The sequence below is a fragment of the Aureobasidium pullulans genome (assembly GCF_000721785.1).
Source record: "Aureobasidium pullulans EXF-150 unplaced genomic scaffold scaffold_12, whole genome shotgun sequence".
In the NCBI taxonomy this organism is placed as follows: domain Eukaryota; kingdom Fungi; phylum Ascomycota; class Dothideomycetes; order Dothideales; family Saccotheciaceae; genus Aureobasidium; species Aureobasidium pullulans.
The window spans coordinates 674,390-690,797 of record NW_021941032.1 but is presented as its reverse complement, the minus strand read 5'-3'; the positions used below and the strand labels follow the sequence as shown (position 1 = coordinate 690,797).

The window sequence follows — 16,408 nt, the reverse complement described above, 5'->3', positions numbered from 1 at the left end:
GCTGTTCCTTCAGCATTGAGATGGAGGAAAGGTCGATGCTTCATGTCTGTCTCAGTCTAGCCAGCGCAGCCATCATTCCCTCACTAAGGTTCTCTTCGGGCTGCGGTTTGTTGGCGGGCGGAGGAGCTTGTTTAGGTGCAGCAGATGTTCGTGCAGGAGGCGCAAAAGCTTCTGCCATGGCCTCTTCCTCATCAGCGCCAGGTTCATAATCATCGGCGAGTCTGACATCTGGTCTCCTGTCTGCGTCCGAAACGCCACCGGAAGTGCTGGGCCCAGCGGGATTCTCGACAAAGGGAAGGGAAGCACCAATCCCAAGTCGTGCAGCCACACGACTGTCTTGTTCAATGTTGTTGTTTTGCGCAGGTCTTGAATCTTCTCGTCCAACACGGCGCTTGGCTTTGGTCACACGGAAAGGCTCGCGGACTGATTGGCACCACATCTTGACCTTCTTGTCACCCCAACCGGCGATATGAGATAGATCCTCCGGACGAGCGTTAACCGAGGTACGCACACTGCCAAAGTTGGAAACAAGACCAACAGCGTCCGTCTTGTTGATGCTGCGAGGAACAGTGATAAACTCAACAAGATTGTCGGCAAAGGTGGCAGCTTTCTGGGCCTTAATACCAGTCGGAGCAGCGTTTTCGCATGACTTGAACAGTTCCAAATAGCGGCCAGCCTCGTTTGCACTCCATGTGAGGATCAGAGTGACATTGTTGATGAGTGAAATCTTGGACAATTCTTTTAAAGGATCTTGGTGATTTTCGATATCTACCATGACCAGAACAACTCGAAGAAGGTACTTCTGACCGAGTTGGCGAATTCGCGAATATATGTACTCAGGATGTAGGCGATGGTATTTGAGGGACAGGAACAAGGCGCATGTTGTCTGACCAAGAACAAAGTCGGCAGGGATATCTGAATATTCCCATGGCAAAGACTTGATACTGTTCAGAATAGGATTGCCTTTCTGACGTGGAGAGACGAGAATGGATGAGGCTGATTTGCGAGCGGGTAGAGCTTGTGGTGTAGGCTGGACTACTTTGCGCGCGTTGTCGGGAGCAGGTGGAGGTGGGCGAGGATTGGGAGCAGTTGTACGATCAGCGATCTCGAACAAGTCGGACTCGTCGCCGTACTCGTCGGGCATGTTGATGTGTGTTGAATGTCTAATGGGCAAATATATGTGGCAGGAGCAAGACTAGAAGCTCAGTAGAAGAAGCACGAACACGCGAATGTGAATGGATCGGCATGATGACGCTGCGTCTCGACCGGTCGTTCCTTCCCTCTCACGGAAGTCTTGGCGGATTCCCATCGGCCGCGGTTTCCTCCTCGGCCAAGGCGCTCACGGCAGTCTTGTGAGTGAAATCGTCCGTCACATCGACAGCCACGACGCACCCTCACCACGCCATCCACACGCTCGAATATACGGATCCGCCGGTCGGTACAGCGCATGAAACGTCGGGCGTAAAACAAAGCAGGCTTTCACTAGCACTCATACGAACCGCCCCACGAGCAAACAAAGACGCCGGCAATCACCCTCCTTTGACCACCGCCCTGCATCCACATCCACATCCATAGTCGCATCATCACCATCGCCATCTCATCGTCCTCCCCCAGCGACATCACCCATCGACTCGCCCGTCGCCCGTATGCCGACGTCGCCTGCCTCGCCGCCTTATTACTACCAGAACCAGCCCGTGATTCACAAAGCAGCGCCTGTCTCAGTCGCACCACACACTCCGCCCTCGCCTGCGTCGGTGCGCATGTCTTCGTCGGCTCATAATGGCAAAGACCAATCTTTCCCTACGCCGCCGTCGTCCTACGTCCCGACAAGCTCGCATTCGTTCGCCGGCATGAACACTCACAACTCGACCCCACAACACTCCATGGACACAGACATGCCCGATGCTGAGGCTCCGCAAGCGCGGCCAACGCTGCCGCTGCTCTGTCAATCCCGTAAGGCTTGATCCTTGTTGTTTGTTCTCATGTGCTTTATTTGGTTAACACAAGTCTGCCGGATAGCTCACCCTATCTCGCGGCCTCACCCAAATGAAAACCTCATCAATTTATACGGCCTGCAAAGCATCGCCAACTCGGTCCGCCGAACAGACCCCATTACGGGCGAGAAGATCAACAAGCTGCGCAAGTCTTACGAGGGTAAGGTCAAGAATTTCGGTCTCACCGGAAAGAACAAGCCCACCGACCTCAACGAAGAGCTGAGAGGCCTTCTGCAATGGGACCCCGAATCGTGGTATGATCAGCGCGTTCACGGCAGAGAACTTGACAAGGCCGAGTCGTCCCCTCTCATGGCTACATTGGGCCGCGCCTTGACTATGAACCCTGGCACACTTCCTGCCGATGAACACAACAAGTGGAAATCCATACTAGGCCTCGATGATGGCAACAAGACACCTTCTCAGCCTGCCTCCAAGATCCCCGCTCACTCTCAGATGCTCAAGGCCCAGGCCTCTTCCATGCGCGCATCCGCACCCGCCTCGCCACGTGCTTCGAACCCGAACGGTATCCGTCCAGATCGCTCAAACAAGAAGCGCCGATACGACGAGAGTAGCTACACTGGTTACAACGAGAGTTACCAAGAAGACGATGGCTACTCGACTGGTGGCTTGGATGACAAGCGAAACTCTGCAACCAAGAAGCGCCGAAAAGTATGACCTACCCCTCATAATAGTCCTCCCGACTTTTGCTGATTCTCCTGAAAAGGAATTTCCCACAAACTTCGACGCTTCTGGAGGCTCGTCAGCCTTCAACAATGGGATGCTAGGTGTTGGTGTCAAAAGCTCATGATCCAAGCAACCACACTGCTCCCCCCATTAACATTCGCATGAATGCCCCTGATACCACACGGCGAATGGCCTTGTCCTTTGCTCTTTCTTTACTTTCTTTACGGTCCACTTTGCTGTACCAACAAAATCTCCTGTGCATACCCCAACTCTAGTTCTGCTGGTTTTTTTGCTTTTTCTTTTACGCTGGCGTTATTACAAAAATGGATGCTTCGTGCTGGGGTTGTTTCTAGCAGGCGTCACTAATCAACGAGGGAACTTGGAAGGGGGTGGTTTACGGGGGAAAGAAACACGACCGATCTTAAGAGAGACCAATCATCCCTCTTGCACGCATCGGGACACATATCAGGCAGGACAAAACAGAGGAACGTACACGACGAATGCGGTTGTACATTGACTTCATTCAATATTCAGTCTACGATATAAAGATCTTCAAAAAATGGAAAAAAATCACAACATCGCGAATCCGTACACTCGCATCTGTGACATGGGGAGAATGAATCACTTAGAACCCGATTCCATCTTGGCCTCCAAGGCGACGGCTGGCCAACAATATAGCTATCGAATTGCATGACGGTTTTGATGTGCATGTGGTTGACCGAAGAGAGCAAGAGAGGAGGTGGATAGTGCAGGAATATCACTCAGTGGGCATTGTGTCTGTCAGGAAGATTCTCAATCTTGGAAGTCGTTTCGTGGAACGATGCAAGGCCACAAAGACGACTGAGATCAGTTCTAGTACAAGAAGTTTACAGTCAATATATACACTAATATCACGCGTGGCAAGGCCCAAGGAGTCACGTAGGGGGGAAAAGTGTAAAAAGGGTCAGGTTGGACAAAAAGTATATTGAATCTTTTGAAAACAAGAGTCGATCGAGGCCATCATCACCTTACAAAGTGAAGAGTGTGTTTTGCTAACACCATCCAGTGGTATAGCATTATTTCTAGTCGAACAAATTGTTCAAACAAGTAGAAGCACCTCTTCTGCTATCCCACCTTTGTCTCTCGTCTATTGCGAATCTAGCTCTTTCTTCAATCTCACTGGCCCATGCTTCCATTTGTTCCTCTTCCATCTCGTTGCTCAGGTACCTGCCATCATTTCCTTCCAACAGCTCTGCGGGTAGAACCTTTTTCAGGAAACTGTTGGGGAATTGGCCATATCTACCAGAGATTAGTTTTTGTGTTATACGAGCAGAGATGCCAGAGCGGCAGGTTTGGGAAAGACGGGTGCTTTCGACCTGGGTGGTTAGAGGGGTAAGAATATCCGGGGCTTGGGAGGTAGTAGCTGTGTTGAAGAAATTGGTCGCATAGTCAGGGGTTAGCAGGACGGAGGTATAGTGTCTAATAGTCGAGTCAGCAGCATTAACCAATCTAGCAATGTCAACAAGAGTGACATCAGCATTATCCCACTGAGTTTCAATCCAAGCTGTCAAAGTTGTGGTAGAAGTGTTCTCGCAGTAAACAGTAAGTCTGCACAACAGATCTATCCAGGCGCAAATCTCAACCACATCTAGCGTGCCAGTATGCAATCGAAACTCGATCGTCTTCTTTGGCAGCGATCCTGGCCAACCGCCTGGGGAATTGTTTTGGGGAGCCAGATGTTGGAGGTTCACACTTGATTGATGGGGATGACTGTATTCACAAAGTTCAGCCATCGTACGACAAGAGTAGATATGATGAATCCACATGGGAATAGAAGCACCATACTTAACCGCATTGGTGAAATCACTGACATCGCTCTTGTCGTAGGCGATCATGACACTATTGGCCAGGCTTTCGAATTGGCGAACTGACATGGGGCTGGTATAGTTGAAACCTTTGGACGGTATCCAGGGCTGTATGGCAGTAGTGTTAGCGGAGATCAGAGAGGGTAGAGGAAAACGGTCGTCTTCATAAGCGCCGATTCTGTCGATGGGGAGGATGGCGTCGAAGCAGCGTTCGAGGGCTGTGAACATACCCATGACATTCTTTGTGGTGTCGAGGTTGAATCCGAGATCGTGGCGACCGACGTGGAGATGAAGACCGCAAGTTCCGTTGGCGAAGACTCTGAAGCCAGGTCTGTTGAAACCTTGCTTTAGAGCGTTGATCATGGTAGTAATTTCATCACGCCAGTTCCAGGTTAGAGGCTGACCATTACAGGGCCAGGCTTGATTGTGAGGGCAAGGGGTAGGATTGAAGAAGTCCAGAATACGGCATTGGAGCTCGACATCGCTGGAAACGGACTCGTTTGGGTAGAAGGGCTTTTCATCGTCGGAAAGACGGACACTGCAGTCTCTGCCAACGACCCAGGTGTTGTACTCGTTGTCGTCGTCATGGTGTTGCCAGTAGGAAGGTGGCTGGTTGTCAACGGGAAGTCTAAGTTCGTGATGGCCTTGTGGACAATTGTAGGGGCAGGGAAGCGAGATGGGCTTTCTGAGGACTTCCCAGACGGTGTCATGGGCTGTGAACTCAGAATTGTCTGGAACAACAGCGACAAACTCCAATTCTACACCAAGAGTGCATGGCTGTTTGGGGGAAGCCGAGGTTGCTTTAGAAGTGTGAGCAGATGGGCAATACATGTTTGTAGTTGGTTGTTTACCGATCGATTTTTGTTTATGGATCTGAAAGTGGACAAGAGAGGGGTTGGAGACGAGGGGACATTTATAACAACTGATAGACCGGACTCCATGACGTTACAAACAGCACGCAGATGAAGAGGACAAGGACCAACAACAAGGAATAAAGAAAGGCATTTCATTCATTCGTCGTAACTCAAAGAACATCTATCAAAGGAAGACATTGACGTCTTTGTGGCTTTGTTGTTCGTACAGCGAGCGGGCTCACTCATTCTTGACTCTCTTGGCCTCAGGGGCATGTTCGGTAACCTAGCAGTATGTTAGAACAATTGTTTTGAACGCATGTCGGTAAATAAAGAACGAACCTCCTCGAGACCCTTTCTCTTGGTGATGGTTGGCAGCACACCTTGAGTCTTGTATCCGACGACGTTGTTGTTGCCAGTGACAGTGATGCCGCAGTTGATGGTAAGGTTGACTTGCAAGATAGGAGTCTTGGAACCGGGCTTGGTGGCAGCAGTCTTTGCAGCGCTGAGACTTTGAACTGCAGCGAGCAAGAGTGCAGATAGGCGAGTTGCGTCTGCGAGTGGTGGTGTTGCAATCATGTTACCCGTCCCGTGGACTTGTGAGGAGGTGTTGAGGACGAGGGTGATGGGAGATGGGTCTTCATCCTCTTCGTCCTCGTCTTCTGAGTCGGTGAGGGTGTCTTCGGCGGTGTAGGCTGGTGGGAGATCGGTGATGTCTTGAGGATGTTGCTGGCCGTTGGCTGCAGCGGCTCTCTCAAGCAAAATCTTTTGACAGGAGTGCATGAAGGAGTCCATGGTAGTAGTTGTGTAGGATGACTCTTGCGAGCGAGAGTGGAAGGTTCCAATGAAGGATTTCTGGAGGAGAGGTATGCTGTCTTGAGGTAGGCTGAGAAGGTGCGACACAGTGTTGCCAGAAAGGATAGAAGAAGCTTCTGGACGGGAAGAGAGTAGTAGAAGGAAGATGGACCGTGATAGAAAGGAGGTTGTAGGAGGAACTTCTGAAAGTCTTGTTCGTAAGAAGATAATGGAACCAATACTTCAGAGCAACAAGCGTAGTGGAAGACAATAGGGATAATACCAAGCCAAGACGATTGTCAAGATATTGTACCTACTGCAAGTCTATTCATTCTGGTGCGTCAATAAGGCAGGCATGACGCGATTTGGTAGGCCCGCATGATATTATGCTACTATTGTCAGCCTTCCCCAATAGCAAGATTCCTATTGTCGAGCTCTATTGACATCAACTTTCACTCGGGCCGAACGAGGAGCCGACAGTCGTACAAGGCTGCCGAAGTGTGGTTGGGCGAGGATTTGCTATTGTCAGACAGCTTTGTTTTCCTATTGTTGTCTGAGAGCCCGTCTGTCCGTGCGCACAATTGGGCGTCCACTCTCATGCGGCTAAACTTTCGAGCCCCCCTTGAGACACACGTGATGGTTTGCATGAGATGTCTTTGGAGATCACACTTCACTGTAAAAGTGATGGTCTTCAGAAGATAGTTCTCATCAACAACTTTTCAGGAAGATGTTCAGCCCTCTGGTGGCTGATCGGAAGGAGCGCGGGGAAGCAGCATGACATGTGAAAGGGTCGCGACTGCCTCACTCTCATCTCTGCTCATTTGATCATTTCACCGCCCTGGTTGACGAAGAAACCGAGTCGCGCAATCAATTTTTCAATTGCCAGTAGTTCCCAGTCTACTGCTTTCCGTAATCGCAGAAATACAACGATTCAATTCTTCTCCCAATTGACCATGGCGTCGTCCTCGAGCAAGCACAAGCGACAATCGTCATCAATGCATCGCGCATCTCTGGCCGCTCAGAAAACCGAAGTCAAGATCCATGTCTATGATTTGTTACCAGTCAGACTGTCTCTCACTCACTCTTTCTGGCTATCACTGACGTTACCTAGCCTGGTCGTCTCTCCTCGATCCTCTGGATAATCGGCGGCTCTCTACTACATTCCGGCGTCGTAATCAACGAACGAGAATATGCCTACGGTGGCCACGATCGCAAAGGTGTCAGTGGAGTTTACTGGACACGACCTAAACTCGAGCCTCCGGGTGGCACATTCCGCTGCGAGATTCTCCATGGCTTTACCGTCCTCTCCCAAGAAGAAATCACAACCATAATCAATGACGCTTCACGACTTTTTCAAGGCACACGATACAACCTTCTGAGCAACAACTGCAACCACTTCTCTTCATATCTCTGCGAGAAATTGACGGGCCGGCCAGGACCTGCTTGGTTGAACAGAGCTGCAAGTGTTGGTCTTGCATTGCCGTGCGTGGTGCCGAAAGAATGGATCTCACCGCCTGATCACGAGACCGCTGATGGCGAGCTACTAGAAGACGAAGAGGAAGATCAAGATGACGACGAGAGAGCTGCCATGCTGCCTCGCGACAAGAGAAGGACACGCGACAAGATTAGCAATCAGCGCATCTCTTCAAGGAACCAGACTCCTCCGCCACGATTCGTCTCTGTCAAGGACACAAGTGGCAGAGAGATGCCAGCCAGTGAAAGGGCACCGATGCCTAAGAGATGACGGTGCCTGAACTGGTGTAGCAAAAAGATGGGTCGCAAGTCATCAGACCGGAAACGTTCAGACTAAGGAGGATGCGTTCCGGCTTTGGAGACGTGGAAACATACAGCATTATGATTATGCTGACACCGTCAACTACCCGGGCTGGATATGCATATTCGTGCATGCCGTATGCCATGGCTCGAGCAGGATATACAAGTACTCACCTGCGGCAACAGACAGATTCAGGGACGGACATCATTTGGACCATGAAGTTTGACGAGCAATGAGAACATGAGGGCACGAGATTTCCACGCAGGACAAAGAAGCAAGATGGAGACATCGGGAAAGAAGACGTATCATGTTTCCCGCAGAAATGAGTAGGAAGTGGTATCGTAATGCTAGCAAGAGCAAAGTATCAAACCCGTAAAAGCGACCTCGTCAAGGGGCCTCTCGTCTCTCTTTAAGACAATAATAGCAATCCAAGCNAAACTTCCCTGCAAACGCCGATCGAGGGTGAAATGTCATCATGTCTGACCGGCACGAATGCATCACCGTAGATAGCCTTAGCAAAGGGCTGTCTGTGTTTAGGTCGTATTTTCCCGAGCTACGATAAGTGAATGCCTAGACTTTGCTCGTGATGGAGACATCCTAGCGTGCCAACAAATGCGATTGTGAAAAGACACACGTGCAAACCAAGAAACCAGCATTGAATGTACAGGATTTGATATTTTTTATCAACTCTTTTTCACCTTGACTGTGAGCCACTGCTTTGGTTTGACAATATACTCCAGTCCAGTCAGACCGCTGGTGTCCAAATCTCTGGCAACATCCCAAGCGCTTCTGATGCAGTCGTTGACACCGACACCTCTCACCCAGTTACCAGCAACTCTCAAGCGACCAGAATAACGTAATGAGAGTTCATCGTGGAACTTGCTCACTCGGTCCTCGAATCCAACAGTATATTGGGGAATGCAGTTGTAGTTGAGATTGACCGAATGAGCGGCAGGCTTTTCAGTGACGCCGAGATGTCTCTCCATGATGGACTGTGCCATTTGTAGACCCTCATCGTTTGAGGGGTGAGATGACCAGCCATCCCAATAGTGACCACCAAGCATGACTGTGACCTTTGTTCCTCGTTTGGACACTGTGTCTTGCATAGGGCCAACAAAGTCTTCATCGCCCGGTGTTCCAGCAGCATAGGCAGTATCGAATGTAACACCGAGAGCGCGCTCCGGATTCTGATCGATAGGGATACCAAGTGGGATCAAGTATCCGAAGCCAGAAGGGTGTAGGTTGGGTGTGCGGTAGTATAAGTTGACTGTCATTACTGTTGGTGTCGGACATACAGGCAATTTCAAAAATCCGCGGTTCATCGAAGAAGCGGCCTGTGATGTCTTGTCCGGGGAAAGAGTAGAAATCACATGAGTATGGTTGTGTTTCGAGGTGCTTCCCTCTGTTGAGCTTTTGGCTTCGAGCTGCACGTTCTGCTCTGTGTTCTTGATGTCGGTGACTTCCTGGTTCAACTGGAAGATGACATTTGGCGACTTTTTGAGGGATGCTTCCAGGGTGTCGACCAGCTGTTGTATACCATGACGGAACGTGAAGACGTTAGATCTCCGGAAGTTCTTTCGGAATTCCTTGCCGAAGGGATACGGTTGCTTCATGGCCATCATGAACTCCAACTCTTTTGCAGGGACCTTGGCTCCTTCGACCATATTTTGCAGCAACCCAGTGACTAGACTTCCAGATTCCTCTTCCAGTCTCCATAGACTGGGGAACAAGCTCTTCATGCTGAGTTGATAGATATCACCAGCATAGATGCCGTGGACGACTGCCGACATGACTTGATCGACAAGCCTTCGGCCTATACGTCTCGCGAAGAAGTCACCGACGGACTCATCTGTGACACTGGAGTCTCTAGCGGGACGGAAGGGCTCGAGAGCAAGACGTCCAAGGATACCTTGGAAGGCGGGTTCGTATGTAAAGGTGTTCGCGAGCGCAGTTGCATTCGCCATGAAGCCTAGCTTCTTGTCTGGCTGCGGAACTCGAACGAGATGATCCGGATAGTAAAGGTAGCGATTGGTGGCGGCAGGAGCCGTCTTCATGGTGAAGATGGTCTCGTCTTCAAGACCAAGTTGGTTCACCAGACGAGCGGTAAGAGAGCCATTGCCAGCCGGGCGAAGTGTCCGCGGCCCCTTTTCGAAGAGAATGTGACCATCATCTATTTCCACCTTTTCTGTGTGCAACCAACCTCCTAGTCGTGGAGAGCTTTCGTAGATGGTGACTTTGCGATTCGGGTTCGATTGGGAGAGATAGTGTGCAGTTGCAAGACCAGTGATGCCACCACCCAGAATTGCGACGTCATTCGGATCTGGTTGCGAACTATAACACCTACATGACAGAATGAGCTTTCATGCTCGAAATAGTCGCAATTGTTTGCGCTTACCTTATTGCTGCGAGACTGGAAGGAGCAACTGAGCGACGGGAGGCCACTCGTGCAACTTTGTTCAACCCATTGCGCCTGTTCAACATTGCTTGATAGCTTTCACGTCCCGACACCAGGTTCTAACTGTACTAACAAGAGTACAGAAAGACTGGTGTGGTCTATACATGTCGTAACCAATGTGGTCTGAGACTTGAGGAAGCACAGACCAATTGTCAAGAACGCGACCCCACAAGCCATCCACTTTGCGCCATGGCACCTTCTCTCTTCTGTGACCTTACAATCTACCACCTCCAACATAATTTGTTCTCATCAACACTTCTCTTGACAGCTCTCTACTTCCCTGCAGATTCTACAGATTTTCTACCCCTGCTATAGCCCGACTGTGTGCTGGTTCGCGCATAAGCAACTATCAACATCGTGTCGGCTTCGCCGCGTCTTCGCGCTGAACCTGATCGTGTGTTGTATAGCGAGCTTCTTACCTGGACCAGCCCGACTGTGTGCTGGCGCGCGGCAGTAGAGATCATCGTGGCCTGTAGTCTTTCCATCACGAGTCAGGGCTGCTCAGAAGCGTATGCTCACCAAAGCCCGGGTGGGCGGGTTTCTGTACGTGATACGTGCAGGGCAAAGGTGATATATTCGTGTTTTCTTTGGCCATCACTGATATGCAGGAGGTTGATCCTGGACCGGACGACAGCGTTGACCTGTCCGGACTCGAAGAGAATAGCAGACTAGAATGGGCTATAAAAAATCATGCTGTTATAGCAATTTGGGACGAAAAGTTGAGCCATTCCACTTCTGCCTCGAGACATCTAGGAAACAGAACGCCGCACAACCGAGAAGACTCCAATCTCCGCCTGTGGATGGGTGAGGATACAGAAACCCAACAACTCCTCACTGTTCTGGTTATCGACATACGACTTCGCGCATCTCGAAAGACGCCTCCTAGGCGAATGTTTTTCGTAATACCGTCTGAGTCGCTTCGCCTCGAGATTACGACGCCCACGTTTGGGGAACTTTGTAAACACAATGTGCCTGACTCGCTGCTGGAATACCCGAGCGACAAATGTTCCGCAGACTCGGCTCGTCTTTTGCACATTTCATTCAATCTGGACCACGCAGCCTCAAGCATGGTCATTATGCCGAAAGCTGAGTGTTCACGCCCGACAGTGGGGCAGCCGCTACATCTGCTTCAAAGTCTTAGGTCGCTCTCTGTAGCCCAAAAGTTCGATGTGTATCTGAATTTCAACACTTATGCTCAACAACATCTGGGTGGACTTATGATGAAGTTGAATCAGAGTACACTGATCACGCCATCGATTGACCTTGCGTCAATGTATGCTGGCCGTGGTGGAAGCATCGGTAATTGGTCTGCCCAGGGACTGCTCGAAGAAGGTCAAGCGACATTATCACACAAGCGAAGAAAGATTGTTCATGAAGACGAATGTCAAACAGAAGCCGTTGAGCAGTTTCCCCCACCTTATAGTACTCTAGGTGGGCAGATTCTTGTTCCACGAAGTTGCACACCCGAGCCCCTTGCCTTCGCCATTGGATCTGGTAGTTGCGTTCCTGACACGCCTCAAGTCCTACTAAACCCACCTGCTAAGGATCTTGGACTCGGAAATTCGCTTTCGACCATTGCTCCCTCAGTAGCATGTGCTCAAAAATCAGCAATTCTGACTGAAAATTACGATTTGAATGTCACAGTTCAGCCGCTTGTGCTTCCCTCACCCAAGTCATCTGCGCTGAACAACTCCTCATGTCAACCCAATTTACTCGCATCGCAGATCTACGTCGATATGTGCCTGTGGCTAACTAAGGCATGGACTACCTGCCCTAATGCTCATTTCCTATTTTCTGCACATCTGCTTAGCATGGGTGCCGCTGCTCACGACAAAGACGATGTTTTGTACACTTGCAAAAGAGCAGAGAGCACGACTGACCTGCTGTACCACCTTGCCCAACGAATTGACAGCCGAACTCCTACAAATTCCGGAATGATTTTCCTCCGCGAAAAAGGGCGACAAGCTAGCGCAGCTTTAAGAGAAAAAGCGATCAAGCAAGAGACCACAAGAATGGTTATATGGATGAATATCATCAGACCGCATGCAGACCTTCCCCTGATGGATGAATGTTTAGCCAGATGGGTAGAGAAGGGTGTCCAGCTAATTCAGTATAGCCAGGATGGGTCAGAAGGTCTGGATGCGTATGATATGCTCCTGAGCGAATTTGGCCGATGCAAGGCATTCTGTGTTGCAGAGACCTGTCTCTCGCTTGGCAAAGAATCCATGGCGAGGCTCGATGGAATCGTGGCGAGGTTGCAGGAGGAAGCCAAGCGATAGTTATAGCAGTAGACAGTAATTATATAATGTGAAGATTTCATCTCAGTCGTTCAAGAGAGCTCTAACTCAATTACTGATCAATCTTCCTATTCGGACTCCGTTTATCTCCTGCGAAAGTGCACAATGTTTTTGAGATCAGTACGCCTGTCCAGAGAGACGCGCTGATGACGTGTTTTGACTGCCTAACGTAGCAAGAATCGAGACTTTCAAGAGCTATACGCGCCCCGAAGCCTAGGACATAGGGAGGCTGGCTTGTGATGGTTGTTGATAGATCAGCTATGGACGTGGTTGTTTGCAGGACAAATGGTCCCATCGCCAAGCCTTGGTGTGTGCTCAAGGATCCTACACCACCTACCCCTTCTTTCGCATCCTCCTAATCTCCACTCTTCAGAGCCATATACCTGGGCAGGAGGTGCATACTTGACATTTTCTCCCCTTCGCAATTATACATGCCAATGTAGGTGTCTCGGCCATATCCGACATGTCCTTGGCTTAATAACAAAACTCGATGTGCTTCAACGTTCGGTCGCTTAATGCTCGACCTTCCACCATTGTAAATCAAAGCCACGGTTATGTGTATCATGTGGCTGGTCTATAGGTACATCTAGGGACTGACTCGCTGATCCAGTGGCGTCGGTAAGTAAACTGACGATATGTGTTGCATGTGCTTGAATAGCGGCTCATTCTGCTCCGCCCGTTGAACTGAGACTTCGAATCGTCCAGCCAGGAGAAACCGTTACAATCGTCCAGGCACACACGAGCTGAACAACTGGAGATGGACAACGGTTTCGTTGCCATCCTTGAAGAGTAAAAGAGAAAACCGTAACCATGCCCAATCCAGACCTTGTTCAGCATTTCTCAACTTCGAGTCCTACGGGACTGCCAATCGGCCATCCATCCATTATCCAGTATATACCATGAAAGTTACAAATCTTATATGGTGGCTTTCATGGTCAAGTCTACTAGTTGCCTCTCCGTTGGAGGAGCGTGCAGCCAGCTCTTCGGCATGTGATAATGCTCAAGTAAAGGCTCTAAGATCTAGCAACGCCAATTGCTATTGTTCTTCATATCTCCAAATACCAGTCTCGACTGTCACGAAATTTACGACCCGCACATCTACGATACAAACGACTATTACGCACAACCAGATTACGACCAAGTCAGTATTGGAGCCGTTCACGAGAGAACTTTCCTAACATTAGACAGAGTGTCAACTAATAACATAAAATCAACTGTTACAACTCGAACTGTTACTGCCAGCCCGAAAACTGGATACACTACCTTGACTAGGACAGTGACGGTGACACCCCTAGCTCGATCACTCCATAGGCGGAAGCATCTCGATCATCCAAGGGAACTGGTAGAGAGAGCCACAGTCTCGACATGTGCTACACCAGCAATGGTCAAGAGCATGAAGAAGGCTGCAATCTCAAGTGCTTGCAGCTGTTTGTCAATAGTACCTCGCAAGACTACTATCATCAAAACGAACGTACAACGCATCACTCGAGTATCGACTAAACTCGCGAGCTCCACTGCCCTGCGTACCACGACTATCAGATCTAAAGCTACTGCAGTGGCAAGTGTCACGCCTCTTCGACTAGTCACTAGGACATCGATAGTTACAGTGACTGCGAAGACGTCGACTTTAACAAAGTCTAAGAGCACGTCTGTGAGCTCCGTACAGAATGATGGTGTGACTAGGTCATCCTCGAAGACCTCAAGTCTTTCCGCGAGCAGCCTGTCACCTAGTCGATCTCTTGGCAGCTTAATCTCTAGTAGCCGAGTGCCCAGTAGCAAGCCGACAAGTTTTACAACAAGCAGTAAATCAACAAGATCGGTATCGAGCAGCAAATTGTCAAATCTGGCATCGAGCAGCCGATCAACTTCTTCAGCATCAACAATTCGATCGTCGAGCAGTTTCCTCACCAACGTGCAACCTGTCAGCACAATCCTATCGACCAGCACATCTAGCGACAAGCCCGTCGGCTTCCCCAGCAGCAGTCGAGTCACAAGTAGTAGCTCTAGCACTACTACCTCTGAGTTTCCTACCTCGACAATCGAAGGAGCTCGGTCGTCAGATGTACTGGCTAAAACCTCTTCCGAAGAGGTTTCAGCAGTCTCTACATCCAGGACGTCCAGCAAGACATCAAGTGTCGCTTCAAGTCAGTCGTTGAATGTTGTTACAAGCAAGTCCTCGAGTGCTGCAACAAGCAAGTCTTCAAGTACTGTGTCAAGCAAATCAGCGAGCAGATCTTCTAGCGCTCTTGCAACGACATCGTCTAGCAAGATTTCCAGCACATCAACAAGCAAATCATCGACAAAGGCAACAGTCACTAGCTCTAGCAAGATCAGCAGCACTTCCACAACCAAGACTTCTAGTAAAACATCCAGCACCAGCCAAAAGACCTCCGAGACAGCTTCCATAAGAGCCTATCCACCAGAAGGACCACTATACACACCGAACACGAACGCATGCGCTTCGAGGACGGCAATGTCTTTCAGCAGGACCAGCACTAGATCTGCCTCGAGGACTTTCAGCACGAGCAGAGCAGGATCATCGTCGTCCTTTTCCGCGTCAAGCAAAGCAACATCACTATCCGCCTTCTCCTTGACATCGAGCAAAGCGATATCGAGTTCAACACGGAGCAGTTCGACACCTCGATTCACATTCCCGTCCAACAGTACGATGTCAACATATACATCTGCCTCTTCATCCTCCAGCTCAACCTCCTCACCACAAGTCAACCAATTCTCCACCTCGGACGAAGATGACAACACCTCCACAAACGACACAATCAACAACTTCCCCTCGGACAACCCATCCAACTCCTCAACCTCCTCCTCCCCCTCAATCTCAGACCCATCCGATCTTTCCTCCTCCAACTCCACTTCCAACATCACAACATCCAACCTCTTAGCTCAAGCCAATAAACCCTTCCACCTGCAATCCTCCTGCACATCCAACCTCCAAATCTCCGGCTTATACGCAACCCTCCTCTCCACAAACGATAACCCAACCCTCCAATTCACCTCTTCCCCCTCTTCAGCATCTCTCTTCCACCTCTCCACCTCTGGCTACTTATACATTCTCCCTTCTGCTGCCCAATCTTCATCTTCAAATCAGCACTTTATTTCCTTTTCTGATGAAAAACTGATTGCGAATATTGATGTCGGGGTGGGGGAGATGGATTTATTCTTTAATGAAGAGGAGGATGGGATGGGGGTGGGGATGGGGGCGGAAAAGGTCAAGTGTGGGGTCGATGAGGATGGGGTGTTGCAATGTGTGACGAGTGGGACTGATGAGGTGGTGTGGTGTGAAGGGGAGGGGACGATTAAATTGGCTGGGTGTGTGGTGGAGGGGTGTGAGGGGGCGGAGTTGGTTGTTGTGTATGTTTGATATTTGTGCATGTTTGATATTTGTGTGTTGTTAGGGTGGGATGGGATGGGATGGCAAGGATGGAGTTTGTTTGACGGATAATGGAGGTCATGGGTATGGATATGGGCATGGGTATGGTGCATGGAGACGGGCATAAGGGTGTTTCAAGACTATAGCGATGACAGAAATATACAGTCGAGTACGACACGAGCATATAACAGATCAATCTTTGAAGTGTTCTCATCAAACCATAGACAAGACCTCTTTCCTGAACTCGTAACGTCAACATTGACAAACTTTTGTTCTTCTATTCATTTTTTATTCTAGAGTTGTAGGTGGATGCAGGAAAAGGGCAC

The 16,408-nt window shown here is 49.7% G+C and overlaps 8 protein-coding genes across 8 annotated transcripts; 4 read left to right on the top strand and 4 right to left on the bottom strand.

Moving 5' to 3' along the window:
- Positions 1–403: 403 nt before the first annotated feature.
- On the bottom strand, positions 404–1,039 carry M438DRAFT_246505 (DNA repair protein rad10; the record flags this gene model as incomplete). Its single annotated transcript, XM_029899592.1, has 1 exon — positions 404–1,039. A coding segment is annotated over one exon (636 nt), but the record flags the coding sequence as incomplete, so codon positions are not given.
- Positions 1,040–1,248: 209 nt separating this feature from the next.
- M438DRAFT_356607 (Rox3-domain-containing protein) lies at positions 1,249–2,669 on the top strand (the record flags this gene model as incomplete). The annotated part of the gene is made up of 3 exons (XM_029907112.1): positions 1,249–1,352; positions 1,487–1,953; positions 2,008–2,669. The coding sequence occupies 3 exons, from the start codon at positions 1,249–1,251 to the stop codon at positions 2,667–2,669; spliced, it is 1,233 nt and encodes a 410-aa protein (XP_029759417.1).
- Positions 2,670–3,739: 1,070 nt separating this feature from the next.
- On the bottom strand, positions 3,740–5,353 carry M438DRAFT_375664 (uncharacterized protein; the record flags this gene model as incomplete). The annotated part of the gene is made up of 1 exon (XM_029908599.1): positions 3,740–5,353. The coding sequence occupies one exon, from the start codon at positions 5,351–5,353 to the stop codon at positions 3,740–3,742; it is 1,614 nt and encodes a 537-aa protein (XP_029759416.1).
- A 233-nt stretch (positions 5,354–5,586) lies between these two features.
- M438DRAFT_366587 (uncharacterized protein) lies at positions 5,587–6,355 on the bottom strand. Its single transcript, XM_029907889.1, has 2 exons — positions 5,716–6,355; positions 5,587–5,659 (listed from the first exon to the last, which is right to left on the bottom strand). The coding sequence occupies exons 1-2, from the start codon at positions 6,166–6,168 to the stop codon at positions 5,615–5,617; spliced, it is 498 nt and encodes a 165-aa protein (XP_029759415.1). The 5' UTR covers positions 6,169–6,355; the 3' UTR covers positions 5,587–5,614.
- A 410-nt stretch (positions 6,356–6,765) lies between these two features.
- Positions 6,766–8,376, top strand: M438DRAFT_346848 (DUF862-domain-containing protein). Its single transcript, XM_029905776.1, has 2 exons — positions 6,766–7,229; positions 7,280–8,376. The coding sequence occupies exons 1-2, from the start codon at positions 7,122–7,124 to the stop codon at positions 7,910–7,912; spliced, it is 741 nt and encodes a 246-aa protein (XP_029759414.1). The 5' UTR covers positions 6,766–7,121; the 3' UTR covers positions 7,913–8,376.
- On the bottom strand, positions 8,376–10,482 carry M438DRAFT_366585 (Protoporphyrinogen oxidase). The gene is made up of 2 exons (XM_029907888.1): positions 10,338–10,482; positions 8,376–10,282 (listed from the first exon to the last, which is right to left on the bottom strand). Exons 1-2 carry the CDS (start codon positions 10,421–10,423, stop codon positions 8,626–8,628), a joined length of 1,743 nt encoding a protein of 580 aa, XP_029759413.1. The 5' UTR covers positions 10,424–10,482; the 3' UTR covers positions 8,376–8,625.
- Positions 10,483–10,607: 125 nt separating this feature from the next.
- M438DRAFT_346846 (uncharacterized protein) lies at positions 10,608–12,737 on the top strand. Its single transcript, XM_029905775.1, has one exon. The coding sequence runs from the start codon at positions 11,000–11,002 to the stop codon at positions 12,674–12,676; it is 1,677 nt and encodes a 558-aa protein (XP_029759412.1). The 5' UTR covers positions 10,608–10,999; the 3' UTR covers positions 12,677–12,737.
- Positions 12,738–13,593: 856 nt separating this feature from the next.
- Positions 13,594–16,073, top strand: M438DRAFT_398180 (uncharacterized protein; the record flags this gene model as incomplete). Its single annotated transcript, XM_029909346.1, has 7 exons — positions 13,594–13,835; positions 13,883–13,976; positions 14,013–14,276; positions 14,313–14,341; positions 14,378–14,424; positions 14,461–14,615; positions 14,655–16,073. The coding sequence occupies 7 exons, from the start codon at positions 13,594–13,596 to the stop codon at positions 16,071–16,073; spliced, it is 2,250 nt and encodes a 749-aa protein (XP_029759411.1).
- Between the last annotated feature and the right edge of the window lie 335 nt (positions 16,074–16,408).